The sequence below is a fragment of the Pongo abelii genome, chromosome 4, assembly GCF_028885655.2.
Source record: "Pongo abelii isolate AG06213 chromosome 4, NHGRI_mPonAbe1-v2.0_pri, whole genome shotgun sequence".
NCBI classification, from domain to species: domain Eukaryota; kingdom Metazoa; phylum Chordata; class Mammalia; order Primates; family Hominidae; genus Pongo; species Pongo abelii.
In genome coordinates, this window is record NC_071989.2 from 148,814,493 (window position 1) to 148,833,380 (window position 18,888).

General features: G+C 37.8%; 1 protein-coding gene across 7 annotated transcripts in view; it reads left to right on the top strand.

Moving 5' to 3' along the window:
- Positions 1 to 18,888, top strand: part of ANKHD1 (ankyrin repeat and KH domain containing 1) — a 129,399-nt gene that overhangs the window by 42,421 nt on the left and 68,090 nt on the right. For 6 of the 7 annotated variants that reach the window (XM_024247080.3, XM_063724500.1, XM_024247082.3 and 3 more), the window contains exons 7-10: positions 1,817 to 1,911; positions 11,289 to 11,526; positions 11,760 to 11,951; positions 17,269 to 17,378. In XM_024247080.3, coding sequence (XP_024102848.1) covers positions 1,817 to 1,911; positions 11,289 to 11,526; positions 11,760 to 11,951; positions 17,269 to 17,378 — 635 coding nt within the window. The remainder of the gene's footprint in view (positions 1 to 1,816; positions 1,912 to 11,288; positions 11,527 to 11,759; positions 11,952 to 17,268; positions 17,379 to 18,888) is intronic. The other variant, XM_024247084.3, reaches the window with a different exon arrangement.

Sequence of the window (18,888 nt, forward strand, 5' to 3'; positions counted from 1 at the left end):
GATGGGGGTCTCACTATGTTGCCCAGGAGGGTCTCAACCTGCAGGCCTCAAGTGATCTTCCTACCTCAGACTCCCAAAGTGTTAGGATTACAGGTGTAAGCCACCATGCCTGGCCTCAATAAATATTCTTACAATGTAACTTTTGATGATTATGTACTATTTCACTATTTCATTTAGGATTAAAATTGGTTGCATATGTCACAAAATCTAAATTAACGATTTGAGCAAGAGAGAAATTCAAAGGTAAGCATTTAGGGCTAGTATGCAGTTCCATTGTCATCAAGAGCTCATAATTCTATTTTTCTGCTCTGCTATCCTAGTATGTGGTTTGTATCCTCAAGGTTACAATAAACCTAAAACCAAGATGATAGCTAGGACCCCAGCAGTTCACATTCTAGGAAAGACGTTAAGGGAGTCTTTTAAGGAGTGCCTCTCAATTTAGTAAGCTCCTTTTAAAGAGTCTTCCTAGGTATGCGGCCTTATAACTACCACTTACATCTCATTGGCTACACATAACTGCAAGATGGGCAGAGAAACATAGTCTTCTAGTCAGGTATGTTGCTGCCCAGATGAAACTGGAGTTCTATTATTAAAAAGGAATTAGAGAATGCTGGGTGCAGTGGCTCACACCTATAATCCCAGCACTTTGGGAGGCTGAGGCAGGAGGATCTCTTGAGGCCTAGATCAGTCCTAGCTACTCGGGCAGCTGAGGCAGACGGATCCCTTGAGCCTTGGAGTTTGAGGCTGCAGTGAGCTATGATCATGCCACTGGGCTATAGCCTGGCCAACAGAGACCTCGTCTCTTAAAGTGAGAAAGAATAAGAGAATGGATATTAGATAGGGAACTAGCAGTCTCTGCCAAATACATCAAATAGATGCACCATAATTGCCTATTGTTGGACACTTAAATTCTTCCCAGGTTTTTACTATTATTAAAAACAGTGATAACATCCTTGTGCAGACATTTTTGCGTAATCTCTGATTATTTCCTTAGGATAAATTCCTGGAAGTGGAATTGCTGGGTCAAAGGGTATGGACATTTTTAAGGGTTTTGCTACATATTGCCAAATTGCCTTCTAGAAAGGTTCAACCAATTTATATTCCCACCAACAATGTTTGAGAGTGCCCTTTGCCCCACCCTACACCCTCACCAACACTGGGTATTATCATTCTTTTTAATATTTGCTATTTTGATAGTAAAAAAATGGTGTCTTGTTTTAATTTGCATTCTTTAATAGGACGGTTTAATATTGTTTTCATCAGTTTAATATTCACTTGCATTTCTTTGTTGAATTATCATTTCATATCCGTCACCCATTCTTCTGGAGTGTTTGTCATTTTCTTATTGACTATCAAGGCTTTTTATATATTCACTGTATCAAGAGGATTGGAATTATTTTAAATGGAGTTTTCTGTGCCTGCTTATTGCCACAGTGGGTTTATGGTTATTTTAAAGCTGTTTTTCTGGAATATATGATGCAAAGATACTTTACTTGGCTTTCTATTTGATCTCAGTGTTTTGATTAGATAAATAATTTATGTATATTCAACCAAGGTAAAAGCATTATTGCTTTACTTAACTTGAATTATGTGCCTTGTACTAATTCAGTCATTAAAGCCTAGATAATAAGACCTTGAAAAAAGCCTGTATATTGCTTTGAATGGACTTTGTAAAACTGTTACTGATTTATTTATTGAATGCAAAATAAGTTATCAAATTCTTGTACAGACATCTGAAGAAAAAGATTCCATACCTCAATATTTAAGTATTAAACTGATAGTGAATTCTTTTAAAATTTTTGTTCCTTTTTTCAAGGCCATTTGGATATGGTTCGCTTTCTACTTGAAGCTGGTGCAGATCAAGAGCACAAAACAGATGAGATGCACACTGCCTTAATGGAGGCCTGCATGGTAATTTTAAATTACACTCACTTGAGATTTTATGGGAAGAAAAGGTCGTATGTGTTTAAGCCTTTAAGAGTGATTAATTGCCGGGTGCGGTGGCTCACGCCTGTAATCCCAGCACTTTGGGAGGCCAAGTCGGGCAGATCACGTGGTCAGGAGTTTGAGACCAGCCTGGCCAGTATGGTGAAACCCTGTCTCTACTAAAGCTACAAAAATTAGCTGGGCATGGGGTGGGCTCCTGTAGTCCCAGCTACTCGGGAGGCTGAGGCAGGAGAATCGCTTGAACCCAGGAGATGGAGGTTGCAGTGAGCAGAGATTGCGCCACTGCACTCCAGCCTGGGCGATACAGCGAGACTCAGTCTCAAAAAAAAAAAAATAAAAGAGTTATTAATGGTGTTGGGTTTATATAATTTCTTAATGCTAAATTAAACAAAGTTGATGCTTGAATGCATCTGCTTTTGGAATAGAACAGTCAAAGTATTTGGCCTTAGGGATATTATTGATAAAACTCTAATTCTGGAGATAGTAAACATAGTTCTTGTGTTTTTACAGTTTCATATTAAAATCTTAAATAGCAAATTGACCTCAAAATATATTGACTCAAACTGTATGGATGGCCTATAAAACATTTAACTGTTTTTTTAAAGGATAATCTAGAATCATACTTTTAATACACAATTCTCTGTGTCACAGAGAATAATCACCTTTAATGCTGTCAATCCAGAAATCCTTTTTCTACTTCTGTAAGCACATATATATCATGTGTATATGCATATCTAAAAGAGAGTGCAAATACAAAGAAACTCAAAGCATTCTCGTAAGTATTTAAGACAAATTTAATGGCAAGAAAATTACCTGGAAGTACAAATGCATTTTTTCAGATGTGATTAAATAAGCTCATCATTACACATGTTAATTTCTATTTTGTTGACTATTGCTGTTTAACAAATCACTCAAAACATAATGGCTTAATGCAGGAGCCACATATTACCTCTATTTTTTTTTTTTTTTTTTTTTGAGACAGAGTCTTGCTCTGTTGCCCAGGCTGGAGTGCAGTGGTGTGATCTTAGCTCACTGCAACCTACCTCCCAGGTTCAAGTGATTCTCGTACCTCAGCCTCCCAAGTAGGTTCAAGTGATTCTCATGCCTCAGCTTCCCAAGCCTCCCACCTGTATCTTATACTGTCTCATATATCATATGATTCTATGGGTTGATTGGGTGGTTTTTCTGTTAGTCTCTCTCTCTCTCTCTTTCTCTCTTTTTCTCTTTATTTTGAAGACAGGCTCTCACTCTGTTACCCAGGGTAGAGTGCAGTGGCACTGTCATGGCTCATTACAGCCTGTACCTCCTGTACTCAAGCAGTCCTCTCGCCTCAGCCTCCCGAGTACCTAAGACTAGAGGGGCATGTTACCATGCCCAGCTAACTTTTAAACTTTTTGTGGAGACAGCATCTCACTATGTTGCCTAGGCTTTAAGAAAAGATTTATTTATTTATTTATTTATTATTATTATTATTTTTGGAATTCCCCTCTTAATATATGTACGCAAGATATGTTAGCAGAATCTATCAAAAAAATATTCAAAAATTTGACTGGGTAAGGTGGCTCATGCCTGTAATCCTAGCACTTTGAGAGGCTGAGGCGGGTTGGATCACTTGAGGCCAGGACTTCAAGACCAGCCTGGCCAACATGGTGAAACCCCATCTGTACTAAAATACAAAAATTAGCCAGGCATAGTAGTGTGCACCTGTAATCCCAGCTACTTGGGAGGCTGAGACACAAGAATCACTTGAACCTGGGAGGTGGAGGTTGCAGTGAGCTGAGATCACACCACTGCACTCCAGCCTGGGTGACAGAGTGAGACTCTGTCTCAAAAAAAAACACAAAAAAACAAAACAAAACAAAACAAAACAAAAACTTCAAAAATTCAAGTAAATTCAAGTAAAACAATGTATCGAGAGCCTAGAGGAGATAGGCAGAATAGCAGTTCCTTGATCTGTTGACATTTATAAATCCTTATTTTCTTTTCAATTAGAAATGTATTTCAACTACCAGATAACTCAGTACAGTAATTTGGTTAAAATATTTTATTTTACATGTATTTGAAGTATTAGTAAAACTAAAATTTTAATGTGAACTCATCTGTTTTTGGCATTATATCAAAAGTGATTAAGGCTGGGCTAGTCAAAGTATAATAAAAATCTTGATGGATATTGAAATTTAACAATTAAGGTTTCTTTATTTAATTCTTTTTTGTTTTTGAGACAGGGTCTCTATCATTCAGGCTGGGTGCAGTGGCGGCATCTTGGCTCACTGCAACCTCTGCCTCCTATGCTGAAGCAGTCCTCCTGCCCTCAGCCTCCCAAGTAGCTGGGACTACAGGTGCACACCACTATGCTTGGCTAATTTTTGTATTTTTTGTAGGAACGTGGTTTCACCCTTTGCCCAGGATGGTCTCGAACATCTGGGCTCAAGCTATCTGCCTGCCTCAGCTTCCTAAAGTGCTGGGGTTACAGTGTGAGCCACCATGCCCAGCCTTATTTCTTTAATTAAAGAACTACTAAACCTTATTTTTCTACTCAGTATTTATTTTTCATTAGCAACATTATGGTCATTTTTGAAATACAGTACAATATAGCCTCTGACCTTATGTGTCACAACAAGCGTTAAGACCTACATAAAGAGCGGTTTCCAAGATGGCCGAATAGGAACAGCTCCAGTCTACAGCTCCCAGCGTGAGCGACGCATAAGACGGGTGATTTCTGCATTTCCAATTGAGCAAACGGCACACCAGGAGATTATATCCCGCGCCTGGCTTGAAGGGTCCCACGCCTATGGAGCCTCGCTCATTGCTAGCACAGCAGTCTGAGATCGAACTGCAAGGTGGCAGCGAGGCTGGGGGAGGGGTGCCCGCCATTGCTGAGGCTTGAGTAGGTAAACAAAGCGGCTGGGAAGCTCGAACTGGGTGGAGCCCACCGCTGCTCAAGGAGGCCTACCTGTCTCTGTAGACTCCACCTCTGGGGGCAGGGCATAGCTGAACAAAAGGCAGCAGAAACCTCTGCAGACTTAAATGTCCCTGTCTGACAGCTTTGAAGAGAGTAGTTGTTCTCCCAGCATGGAGTTTGAGATCTGAGAATGGACAGACTGTCTCCTCATGTGGGTCCTGGACCCCCGAGTAGCCTAACTGGGAGGCACCCCCCAGTAGGGGCAGACTGACACCTCACACGGCCGGGTATCCTTCTGAGACGAAGCTTCCAGAGGAACGATCAGGCCAGGCAGGAACATTTGCTGTTCAGCAGTATTCGCTGTTCTGCTGCCTCTGCTGCTGATACCCAGGCAAACAGGGTCTAGAGTGGACCTCCAGCAAACTCTAACAGACCTGTAGCTGAGGGTCCTGACTGTTAGAAGGAAAACTAACAAACAGAAAGGACATCCACAACAAAACCCCATCTGTACATCACCATCATCAAAGACCAAAGGTAGATAAAACCACAAAGATGGGGAAAAAACAGCAGAAAAGCTGAAAATTCTAAAAATCAGAGCACCTCTCCCCCTCCAAAGGAACGCAGCTCCTCGCCAGCAACGGAACAAAGCTGGATGGAGAATGACTTTAACGAGTTGAGAGAAGAAGGCTTCAGATGATCAAACTTCTCCGTGCTAAAGGAGGAAGTTCAAACCCAATGCAAAGAAGCTAAAAACCTTGAAAAAAGATTAGACGAATGGCTAACTAGAATAACCAGTGTAGAGAAGTCCTTAAATGTCCTGATGGAGCTGAAAACCATGGCACAAGAACTACGTGATGAATGCACAAGCTTCAGTAGCCGATTCGATCAACTGGAAGAAAGGGTATCAGTGATTGAAGATCAAATGAATGAAATGAAGCGAGAAGTTTAGAGAAAAAAGGGTAAAAAGAAATGAGCAAAACCTCCAAGAAATAGGGGACTATGTGAAAAGACCAAATCTACGTCTGATTGGTGTACCTGAAAGTGACGGGGAGAATGGAACCAAGTTGGAATACACTCTGCAGGATGTTATCCAGGAGAACCTCCCCAACCTAGCAAGGCAGGCCAACATTCAAATTCAGGAAATACAGAGAACGCCACAAAGATACTCCTCGAGAAGAGCAACTCTAAGACACATAATTGTCAGATTCACCAAAGTTGAAATGAAGGAAAAAATGTTAAGGGCAGCCAGAGAGAGTGGTTGGGTTACCCACAAAGGGAAACCCATCAGACTAACAGCGGATCTCTCGGCAGAAACTCTACAAGCCAGAAGAGAGTGGGGGCCAATATTCAACATTCTTAAAGAAAAGAATTTTCAACCCAGAATTTCATATCCAGCCAAACTAAGCTTCATAAGTGAAGGAGAAATAAAATCCTTTACAGACAAGCAAATGCTGAGAGATTTTGTCACCACCAGGCCTGCCCTACAAGAGCTCCTGAAGGAAGCACTAAACATGGAGAGGAACAACTGGTACCAGCCACTGCAAAAACGTGCCAAATTGTAAAGACCATCGATGCTAGGAAGAAACTGCATCAACTAACGAGCAAAATAACCAGCTAACATCATAATGACAGGATCAAATTCACACATAACAATATTAACCTTAAATGTAAATGAGCTAAATGCTCCAATTAAAAGACACAGACTGGCAAATTGGACAAAGAGTCAAGACCCATCAGTGTGCTGTATTCAGCAGACCCATCTCACGTGCAGAGACACACATAGGTTCAAAATAAAGGGATGGAGTAAGACCTACCAAGCAAATGGAAAACAAAAAAAGGCAGGGGTTGCAATCCTAGTCTCTGATAAAACAGACTTTAAACCAACAAAGATCAAAAGAGACAAAGAAGGCCATTACATAATGGTAAAAGGATCAATTCAACAAGAAGAGCTATCTTAAATATATATGCACCCAATACAGGAGCACCCAGATTCATAAAGCAAGTCCTTAGAGACCTACAAAGAGACTTAGACTCCCACACAATAATAATGGGAGACTTTAACACCCCACTGTCAACATTAGACAGATCCACGAGACAGAAAGTTAACAAGGATATCCAGGAATTGAACTCAGCTCTGCACCAAGCAGACCTAATAGGCATCTACACAACTCTCCACCCCAAATCAACAGAATATACATTCTTCTCAGCACCACATCGCACTTATTCCAAAATTGACCACGTAGTTGGAAGTAAAGCACTCCTCAGCAAATGTGAAAGAACAGAAATTATAACAAACTGTCTCTCAGACCACAGTGCAGTCAAACTAGAATTCAGGATTAAGAAACTCACTCAAAACCGCTCAACTACATGGAAACTGAACAACCTGCTCCTGAATAACTACTGGGCACATAACGAAATGAAGGCAGAAATAAAGATGTTCTTTGAAACCAATGAGAACAAAGACACAACATCCCAGAATCTCTGGGACACATTTAAAGCAGTGTGTAGAGGGAAATTTATAGCACTAAATGCCCACAAGAGAAAGCAGGAAAGATCTAAAATTGACACCCTAACATCACAATTAAAAGAACTAGAGAAGCAAGAGGAAACACATTCAAAAGCTAGCAGAAGGCAAGAAATAACTAAGATCAGAGCAGAACTAAAGAAGCTAGAGACACAAAAAACCTTCAAAAAAATCAATGAATCCAGGAGCTGGTTTTTTGAAAAGATCAACAAAATTGATAGACCTCTAGCAAGACTAATAAAGAAGAAAAGAGAGAAGAATCAAATAGATGCAATAAAAAATGATAAAGGGGATATCACCACTGATCCCACAGAAATACAAACTACCATCAGATAATATTATAAACACCTCTATGCAAATAAACTAGAAAATCTAGAAGAAATTGATAAATTCCTGGACACATACACCCTTCCAAGACTAAACCAGGAAGAAGTTGAATCCCTGAATAGACCAAGAACAGGCTCTGAAATTGAGGCAGTAATTAATAGCCTACCAACCAAAAAAAGTCCAGGACCAGACGGATTCACTGCTGAATTCTACCAGAGGTACAAGGAGGAGTTGGTACCATTCCTTCTGAAACTATTCCAATCAACAGAAAAAGAGGAAATCCTCCCTAACTCATTTTATGAGGTCAGCATCATCCTGATACCAAAGCCTGGCAGAGACACAACCAAAAAAGAGAATTTTAGACCAATATCCCTGATGAACATTGATGCAAAAATCCTCAATAAAATACTGGCAAACCGAATCCAGCAGCACATCAAAAAGCTCATCCACCATGATCAAGTGGGCTTCATCCCTGGGATGCAAGGCTGGTTTAACATATGCAAGTCAATAAACGTAATCCGGCATATAAACAGAACCAAAGACAAAAACCACGTGATTATCTCAATAGATGCAGAAAAGGCCTTTGACAAAATTCAGCAGCCCTTCAGGCTAAAAACTCTCAATAAATTAGGTATTGATGGGACATATCTCAATAAGAGCTATCTATGACAAACCCACAGCCAATATCATACTGAATGGGCAAAAACTGGAAGCATTCCCTTTGAAAACGGGCACAAGACAGGGATGATGCCCTCTTTCACCACTCCTATTCAACATAGTGTTGGAAGTTCTGGCCAGGGCAATCAGGAGGAGAAAGAAATAAAGGGTATTCAGTTAGGAAAAGAGGAAGTCAAATTGTCCCTGTTTGCAGATGACATGATTGTATATTTAGAAAACCCCGTCGTCTCAGCCCAAAATCTCCTTAAGCTGATAAGCAACTTCAGCAAAGTCTCAGGATACAAAATCAATGTGCAAAAATCACAAGCATTCTTATACACCAATAACAGACAAACAGAGAGCCAAATCATAAGTGAACTCCCATTCACAATTGCTTCAAAGAGAATAAAATACCTAGGAATCCAACTTACAAGGGATGTGAAGGAACTCTTCAAGGAGAACTACAAACCACTGCTCAATGAAATAAAAGAGGATACAAACAAATGGAAGAACATTCCATGCTCATGGATAGGGAGAATCAATATCGTGAAAATGGCCATACTGCCCAAAGTAATTTATAGATTCAATGCCATCCCCATCAAGCTACCAATAACTTCCTTCACAGAATTGGAAAAAACTACTTTAAAGTTCATATGGAACTAAAAAAGAACCCGCATTGCCAAGACAATCCTAAGCCAAAAGAACAAAGCTGGAGGCATCACGCTACCTGACTTCAAACTATACTACAAGGCTACAGTAACCAAAACAGCATGGTACCTGTACCAAAACAGAGATATAGACCATTGGAACAGAACAGGGCCCTCAGAAATAATACCACACATCTACAACCATCTGATCTTTGACAAACCTGACAAAAACAAGAAATGAGGAAAGGATTCCCTATTTAATAAATGGTGCTAGGAAAACTGGCTAGCCATATGTAGAAGGCTGAAACTGGATTCCTTCCTTACACCTTATACAAAAATTAATTCAAGATGGATTAAAGACTTAAATGTTAGACCTAAAACCATAAAAACCCTAGAAGAAAACCTAGGCACTACCATTCAGGACATAGGCTTGGGCAAGGACTTCATGTCTAAAACACCAAAAGCAATGGCAACAAAAGCCAAAATTGACAAATGGGATCTAATTAAACTAAAGAGCTTCTGCACAGCAAAAGAAACTACCATCAGAGTGAACAGCCAGCCTACAGAATGGGAGAAAATTTTTGCAATCTACTCATCTGACAAAGGGCTAATATCCAGAACCTACAAATAACTCAAAAAAATTTACAAGAAAAAAACAACCCCATCAAAAAGTGGGCAAAGGATATGAACAGACACTTCTCAAAAGAAGACATTTATGCAGCCAACAGACACATGAAAAAATGCTCATCATCACTGGCCATCAGAGAAATGCAAATCAAAACCACAATGAGATACCGTCTCACACCAGTTAGAATGGCGATCATTAAAAAGTCAGGAAACAACAGGTGCTGGAGAGGATGTGGAGAAATAGGAACACTTTTACACTGTTGATGGGACTGTAAACTAGTTCAACCATTGTGGAAGACAGTGTGGTGATTCCTCAAGGATCTAGAACTAGAAATACCATTTGATTTCTAGAAATACTAGAACTAGAAATATCCCATTACTGGGTATATACCCAAAGGATTATAAATCATGATGCTATAAAGGCACATGCGCATGTATGTTTATTGCGGCGCTATTCACAATAGCAAAGACTTGGAACCAACCCAAATGTCCATCAATGATAGACTGGATTAAGAAAATGTGGCACATATACACCATGGAATACTATGCAGCCATAAAAAAGGATGAGTTCGTGTCCTTTATAGGGACATGGATGAAGCTGGAAACCATAATTCTCAGCAAACTATCACAAGAACAAAAAACCAGACACCACATGTTCTCACTCATAGGTGGGAATTGAACAATGAGAACACTTGGACACAGGAAGGGGAACATCACACACCGGGGCCTGTTGTGGGGTCAGGGGAGCGGGGAGGGAAAGCCTTAGGAGATATACCCAATGTAAATTAGGAGTTAATGGGTGCAGCACACCAACATGGCACACGTATACATATGTAACAAACCTGCACGTTGTGCACATGTACCCTACAACTTAAAGTATAAGAAAAAAAAAGACCTACATAAATTTTGACATTAAAAATCTGAAATTAAAGAAGGATATTTATGGTGATAGGTAGAATTGATACCCACCATGAGAATATTTTATTGTTAATTGACTATCTGTGCAGATAGGCCATGGTAAAAATTTTTTACAAATGAATGTCTTTATTTTTACATTATTGCAAAATCTTTGCCTCATTGCAACAAGGTGTTGTGATTAGGAAAAATATAGGATAGTGTCAATCCAGAGACGTCTATGTTGGTGACATAATCCCACGTGGTAATGACTTCACATAATTTGTTGTGTTATTTTTTGCTATGCCTTTGTTTCTGAAATAGATGTAATACAGTTTCTACATTTGAATATGACACCTGAGTTTGAGGGTATGACTATATTTGACCTGGCAGTAGTATAATCTAGTTATTTTGAGGTAGCATTGACTATAGATTTCACAGTTTTTTGAACTTCAAAAAATGGAAATTTAAAATATTTGGATTTGTGACTGTTATGTCACCAAGTCTCATTCTTTTGGAGAATTTTGGGCTTGCTCAAAAGTTGGTTAAAATAATTTGAAAATTACTTAAAAACAATATTGATGGACTTTTGATAAGGCTCAGATGAGCATGATAATATATATGCTGTCTATGCTGAATCTTCTAATCTTGTCTTTTTTTTTTTCCTATCTTTTTCCAATCTCTTGCTTTCTTCTCTCCCACTTAAAAAAATCTCAAAACAAAAAATTTCTCTCCTTCTTTCTTTACTTCTGAAAATCTGCAGGATGGACATGTAGAGGTGGCACGTTTGCTTTTGGATAGTGGTGCTCAAGTGAACATGCCTGCAGATTCATTTGAATCTCCATTGACGCTAGCTGCCTGCGGAGGACATGTTGAATTGGCAGCTCTACTTATTGAAAGGGGAGCAAATCTTGAAGAAGTTAATGATGAAGGATACACTCCCTTGATGGAAGCTGCCCGGGAAGGACATGAAGAAATGGTAGCACTACTCTTAGCACAAGGTAAAGCAGTTTTGCTTCTTTTAGAAAAATCAGTTTTCTTTGGATGTTTTGTGTTAGTACTGGTGAAGTTTACTACAGCTAGCATATATATATTGCATTGATGATAAATTCTGAACACCCTGGAGGAAACCACAGAAGCAGAGAAGACAGAGGTGATTATCACAATTCAGAAAATTAATGTCTTTATTATAAGTCTCTTGCAACTAATTTTATCTATTTTTATACTTTCCTAGGAGCAAATATAAATGCCCAGACAGAAGAAACTCAAGAAACTGCTCTTACTTTGGCTTGCTGTGGAGGATTTTCTGAAGTTGCAGACTTTCTTATTAAGGCAGGGGCTGATATAGAACTTGGCTGCTCCACACCTCTGATGGAGGCATCTCAGGAGGGACACCTGGAATTGGTTAAATATTTGCTGGCTTCTGGTATGTGGCTTTAAGATGCCTTATTGCTCAGAAAGACAAATACAAATAATAGTTTATTTATATGTGGAATCTAAAAACGTTGAGCTCATAGTGGATAATAGAATGGTGGTTACCAGAGTGTGGGGATGAGGGTGGGAGGAGAGTACACAAGGAGAGGGGAAATGTTGATCAAAGGGTACAAAGTTTCACTTAGATAGGTGGAATAAGTTTTAATGATATATTGCATAGCAAGGTGACTATAGTTAACAATAATGTATATCTCAAAATTGCTAAGAGTAGATTTAAATGTTCTCACCACAAAGATGTGAGGTGATAAATATGTTAATTAGCTTGATGTAATCATTCCACAACATATACATATATCATAACATCACATTGTACCCCGTAAATATATACAATTATTATTTGTCAATTAAAAATAAAATAAAATAATTAAAATTACCATTTAGAAAAAGACTTACATTGCTTTCTTTAACAATTAACTGTTAACTTTTTCATTTCTATAAAAGTTGAAAGACAGCTGCATAATTTAACTGATCTTAGACTCCTAAGTCTCTAAAACTGATTTTTAAAAAGATTTCTTACTGTTATTAATGTTTGTGTAGTGACCATAAGGTATCTCATTCACCTTCTTTCTCCATCTAATTGTTTGTGGCTTGTGGAAGGGAGATGTTAGTTTCTCCTAGTCTCTGTTAATAAGAGGAGGTGGGGATGATGACATTATTGAGGGTATAATTTGGTACCTTTAAGTCTGTTCATTTCTTGACATTTCTAAGTCATCTGAAAAAAGTGGGAATTAATTTATTTTTACAGAGTACTAATTTTAAAAATATTTGTGCTTTATTGTTAAGCTGTGGTAAGCAATAAGTACTTTTACATAGAATATTTGTAGTTTTATAGAACATACTAAAAAAAAATTAGTCCCAACAGTTGTAAATATATTCTTTGAAAATAATGTCAGATTTTTCTTTTTTTCCAGGTCTGGTGTATTATTTAAAATTTGATATATAGAAAAGTTAATATGTAAAAGAAAATAAAATATTTAGCAAAATTTTATTCATCCTTTTGGGCTTTCATTGTTAACATTAATTTTAATATAGCCCAACCTCAGTTTTTCCTTTGAATTATTATTGAAATGATTTGTTAAACCAGATTTTATTTTATTTTATTTTTTGAGACAGAGTCGTGCTTTGTCATCCAGGCTGGAGTGTAGTGGTGTGAATATGTTCCACTGCAACCTCAACCTCCTGGGCTCAAGTGATCCTTCAGCCTCAGCCTCCCAAGTAGCTGGGACTATAGGCGCATACTACTATGCCTGGCTAATTTTTGTATTTTTTGTAGAGATGGGATTTTGCCACGTTCCTGAGGCTGTTCTCAAACTCCTGGGCTCAAGCAATCCTTCTGCCCCGGCCTCTCAAAGTGCTGGGATTACAGATGTGAACTACCACAGCTGGCCTTAAACCAGATTGTGAATGGTTTGGATGATTTGTGGTTTGGACAAACCAACCATAAATGCTGACTTTTTTCCTGAACAAATACTGATAATCACTCTAGTTATTGTATATATTCAGTCATTTTTCCCCTATCATTTTTAGTAACTGTGTCCTATTCAAGAGTCTTTCTCTGCTAGTGGTTATCTTTGTACATTCTTCCCACATCCCACTCTTAAGCTAAAGTCATGCTATTGTAACATGTTTTTAAAAGAAGGAATAAATGTTTATTAAGAAATTATTGAATATCAGACATTTTGCTCAACTTTTGTGTTATCTCTATTCATTGCCACTGGTTCCTGTGTAGTGAGAAATATTAAACACATTCTTGTAGATGAGGGAACTAATGCACAATGATGTTATATAACTCCGTTTAAGGTAACCAAGCTAATAGGGACAGAGTCAACATTCAAACTTAGAACTCTTGACATTGTTTTTTCTACTGCATTACCATTGATTTAGCTCCTTTTGCTTATTTGAAGTATGTAGCTCGTAGAAACTATCTCAGGGTTTGAGAATCACTTTTATGTGATCACTACCTAAAAGTGTTTTTTTCCCCCCCAGTTTTAAGGGTAATTTATTTACGTGAAGTACTTCTTACAGTGTGGCACTAAAGAAAACTCAAATAAGGCCTATACAATTAAAACAAATTTAACAACCTTTTTGTTATGGCATTTTTTCAAACATATAGAGAATGTAGTATTTGAGATCCTAAGAATCCATCACCTAGTTAGTGTTTTAACATGAATGTCTAATTCATGGCCAATCTTATTTCATCTGTACTTCCTCCACATCCTCATTCTTACAAAATTATTTTTATTTAAAACAAACATTTTTAACTTTTTATTTTTAAAATTTGAAAATTAGTGATTAAAAATGTTACTTTTATAAAAGTGTTAATATTCAGTATTTAAAAGATAATTTTAAAAATAACACAGTACAATTTTCCTACCTAAAAAATTTTAATAAGAGTTTCTTAGCAAATATCCAAGCCGTTTTCATATTTCTCTGATAGTTTTATAAATCTGTATGTATGTATTTAGTGACTTGTTTGAATTAGGATTGAAATAAGATTCATACAATCACTATTAATCAATGTCTCTTAAGCCTTTTTTAATCTATGGGCTACATTTCATTTTTCTTATCGTTCTTCTTGCAATTTTTGGCTGAAGAAATAGAATGTTTTTCCATTAGGCTTCCCAGAGTATGGATTTTCCTGATGATATTGCTATGATTTTGTTTAACTTGTATTTCTATCCTTTGGATTTTCTATAAATTAGTAGTTAGATCTAGAGACTTGACTGTATTCAGGTTTGATTCTTTTTTTTGTTTTTTAATGGGACTACTTCATAGGTGGTATTTGTATACTTTCTTCAGGAGGTAATAAGTATATAGTTGTCTCTCTTTTTGTGATATTATTAGCCATTGATGAGCATTGCTTAGATCCATTAATTCATTAGGGGTTACAAAGGGGTGATACTCTAAGTTCTTTTATTCCTTCTTTGTTTATTCCTTCCTTGAATATCTATAAAGAGAAACTTTCCCTCAACTATTTGCCTGTAAATTAAGTACAAATCATCATATAAGAATGGCAAGAAAGGCCGGGCATGGTGGCTCACGCCTGTAATCCCAGCACTTTGGGATGCCGAGGAGGGCGGATCACAAGGTCAGGAGATGGAGACCATCCTGGCTAACACCGTGAAACCCCATCTCTACTAAAAAATACAAAAAATTAGCCAGGCATGGTGGTGGACGCCTATAGTCCCAGCTACTCAGGAGGTTGAGGCAGGAGAATGGCGTGAACCTGGGAGACAGAGCTTGCAGTGAGCTGAGATGGTGCCACTGCACTCCAGCCTGAGTGACAGAGCGAGACTCTGTCTCAAAAAAAAAAAAAAAAAAGAATGGCAAGAAAAATGTTTGTCTTTTTTTCCCCCTTTATCTGCCAGTTTCCAAAGTGATGAGGTAGTCCCTTAGCATCCTTCAAAGGTCATCAGTGAAGTGTTTTTTTGTTTGGTTTTGTTTTGAGACAGGGTTTTGCTCTGTTGCCCAGGCTGGAATGTAGTGGTGTGATTGTGGCTCACTGCAACTTTGAACTCCTGGGCTCAAGGGATCCTCTTGCCTTAGCCTTCCAAGTAGCTGGGACTACAGGCACGCACCACTATGCCCCGCTAATTTATTTTTTTATTTTTTGTAGAGGTGGGGTCTTGCTTGTTGCCTAGGCTGATCTCGAAGTCTTGGCCTCAAGCAGTCCTCTCACTTTGGCCTCCCAAAGCGCTGGGATTACAGGCATGAGCCACTGTGCCTGGCCCTGTTTTTTTGTTTTTTATTTGAACATCATTTTGAACTTTTGGATTTAAATATATAAGATGGCCTTTACTTCATCACGGTCATTATTATTTTTGATGTAAAAATTGTCAGAAGATGGGACAGTTTGAATATCTTTGGTCAGTAAGGTTAGCTCCTAAATCCTTTTGACATGACCTCATTGTAGTCTCTGATAGTTTCCTTGCTTTCTCATATGGCGAGGTGTTCCAGGCTCATCTTGTATAGTTCCTGCTCCAGCCTTGGGATCAGTCATTTTTCTAAGAAGCCCTAATTTCATTTAGTAGTAAATGGTACTTAGAGACCACAATCTAAGCTAGAGATGCTATTTATGCTTAGTCTACTACCATTGTCTCTAGGCTTTAGTTGGTCAGGGCTGGGAAATATATATTTTTCTTATAGATTAAATATATCAGGAATTCATTGGTCACCTTTGAAGGATGCTAAGGGACCACCTCAGTATTTCCAATTCAGAACCACAAGGGTTTTTTTTTGGTTTTGTTTTGTTTTTGAGACAGAGTCTTGCTCTGTTGCCCAGACTGGAGTGCAGTGGCATGATCTGAGCTCACTGTAACCTCCGCCTAACGGGCTCAAGCAATTCTCCCATCTCAGCCTCCCAAGTAGCTGGGACTACAGGCATGTGCCATCATGCCTGGCTAATTTTTTTGTTTGTTTGTTTGTTTTGGTAGAGACACGGTTTCACCATGTTGCCCAGGCTGGTCTCAAACTCCTGTGCTCAAGTGATCCACCCGCCTCAGCCTCAGCCTCCCAAAGTGCAAGGGTTACAGGTTTGAGCCACCATGCCTGGCCAGAACCACAAGATTTTTACTTAAGTTCAACAATCTTATATCTCACCTAAGGTTGGGAGTTCAAGACCAGCCTGGCCAACATGGTGAAACCCTATCTCTACTAAAAATACAAAAATTAGCCAAGCGTGGTGGCATGTGCCCATGATCCCACCTACTCAAGAGGCTGAGCCACGAGACTTGCCTGAACCCAGGAGGCAGAGGTTGCAGCTGAGTCACGCCACTGCACTCCAGCCTGAGCGATAGAGTGAGACTATCTCTCAAAAAAAAAAAAAAAAATCTTATATCTGTGTTTTCCCTTAACCATGCCCAAAATTTCTGTTCTCACTAAATAATTGCTCATTTGATTTATACCGCAATATCCATAGAACTGTCTCTGAATACAAACCAAAAGTACCACCAATATGATTTCTGAAAAATGGTTAATATTTTTTGGTTTTGCAGCTCTTTTATTCCTTAGGGTATATCTTACTAGTGATGTAAGGGCAAATTACTGTGTTTTAAAATCATTTGGTTTAGTTCTTTTTGGTATGACTCAAATTATTTTTATAAAGCATATTTAAAGGAAAACTAGTATACTTAAAATGCATTTTGATATTTTCACATATTGAATTCTTCAGTTTCACCAGATTGCAAAATTGGACTATCTAATATAATTTTACAGTTCACAAAGTAAATGTATGCTTTTTTGTTTGCTAGGCGCTAATGTGCATGCTACAACAGCAACAGGAGACACAGCCTTAACCTATGCTTGTGAAAATGGACATACGGATGTTGCAGATGTTTTACTTCAAGCAGGGGCTGATTTAGTAAGATATTCTTAATTTCAAATATTTTTGCGTTAATGTTAATATCCATTTATACTTAACATTTAGAAAACACTAAAGATCAATGGTTTGCATACTTTGTATACAGTAACTTAAAAAAAAAAAAAGCTTGGCTACCTGTTCTAGTTGTTGTGTGTATTAAATGTATTTGAAAATACTTAGTGTTGAACGGGGCATACTGTTTCTTTTCCTAGGTAAAACTACTAGTTTGTTTCTTCCTTTCACTCCACCCCCATTTGACATTCCTGTGCTTTTTAAACTGCCCTCTGCTAGATATATCATAAATTCAATGATGTGTTCACAGAATAGAGTAACAAGTCAAGTCACTTTGAGTGATTTATTATTATTTTAATTGACACATGATAATTAAACATATTAATGGGGTACAGAGCGATATTTCAATACATGTATATAATGTGTAATTATCAAATCAGAGTAATTAGTACATCCATCATCACTTTGAATGATTTCTGTTGTTTCTCTGATTAGACATTTCAAAACAAAGCTACTATTGTTAATCATCCTCCTAGTACATTCCTACAAATTCTATTCTTTTTGTGTTTTCTGTTTTGGTTTTTCAAAATTTCAAATTAGGTGGCAGGTTCATATGTGTAATAATCTATATAAAAATAATATTCCATTTAAATGTTCATGCCTCTTGCTGAAATGTGTGCTTTGCCTAGCTTTTATTTTGTGAGAGTGCTTTAAACTGCTTTCTAGAGTTTTTCCCAGAATTCTCTGATACATTTCTTAAAAACCTATATGTGACATACATAGGTTATAGAGAATTAGATTTCTTAGTTTTGCTTATTTAGAAAAAACTATGAAAGTATTACCTTTTAAATCATCCAAGGAGATACCTGAGAACATTATTTGAAAATAATTATTAACCAAAATAAATGTATAGTATGATTGTTATTTATTATCATTTCTACTAATACCAAATATTGTAATGAAAACACTATCATTCATTCTTATTAATTAGGACCTTCCCTGTCAGTTATAATTTTTGGGAGGTATGCTTTTTTGTCTGAGAATTGTGACAGCAATATATGTTAAGCACATCTTAGTCTTTTGACTTCTTTCTATATCTTTTTCCTTTTATAGAGTTGCTTTGAGTCATCTATAAAAATTAGTTGAAGTTCTTCATTCAAAATAAAGAAAAAAGTAGAACTTAAAAGCTTAGATAATATCAGCAAAATTTAATACTCTTATCCCCTAAATTCTTACCTGGATTCTCTCTTCCTTGTATTTTCTACAACAAAGTCACTGTCTTAACCTGTTGGGAGTTCTTCCAAAAAACTGAATAGGGCTGGGTGCAGTGGCTCACGCCTGTAATCCCAGCACTTTGGGATGCTGAGGTGGGTGGATCACCTGAGGTCAGGTGTTCAAGACCAGCCTGACTAACATGGTGAAACCCTGTCTCTACCAAATACAAAAAGTTAGCTGGGTGTGGTGGCACATGCCTGTAATCCCAGCTAGTTGGGAGGCT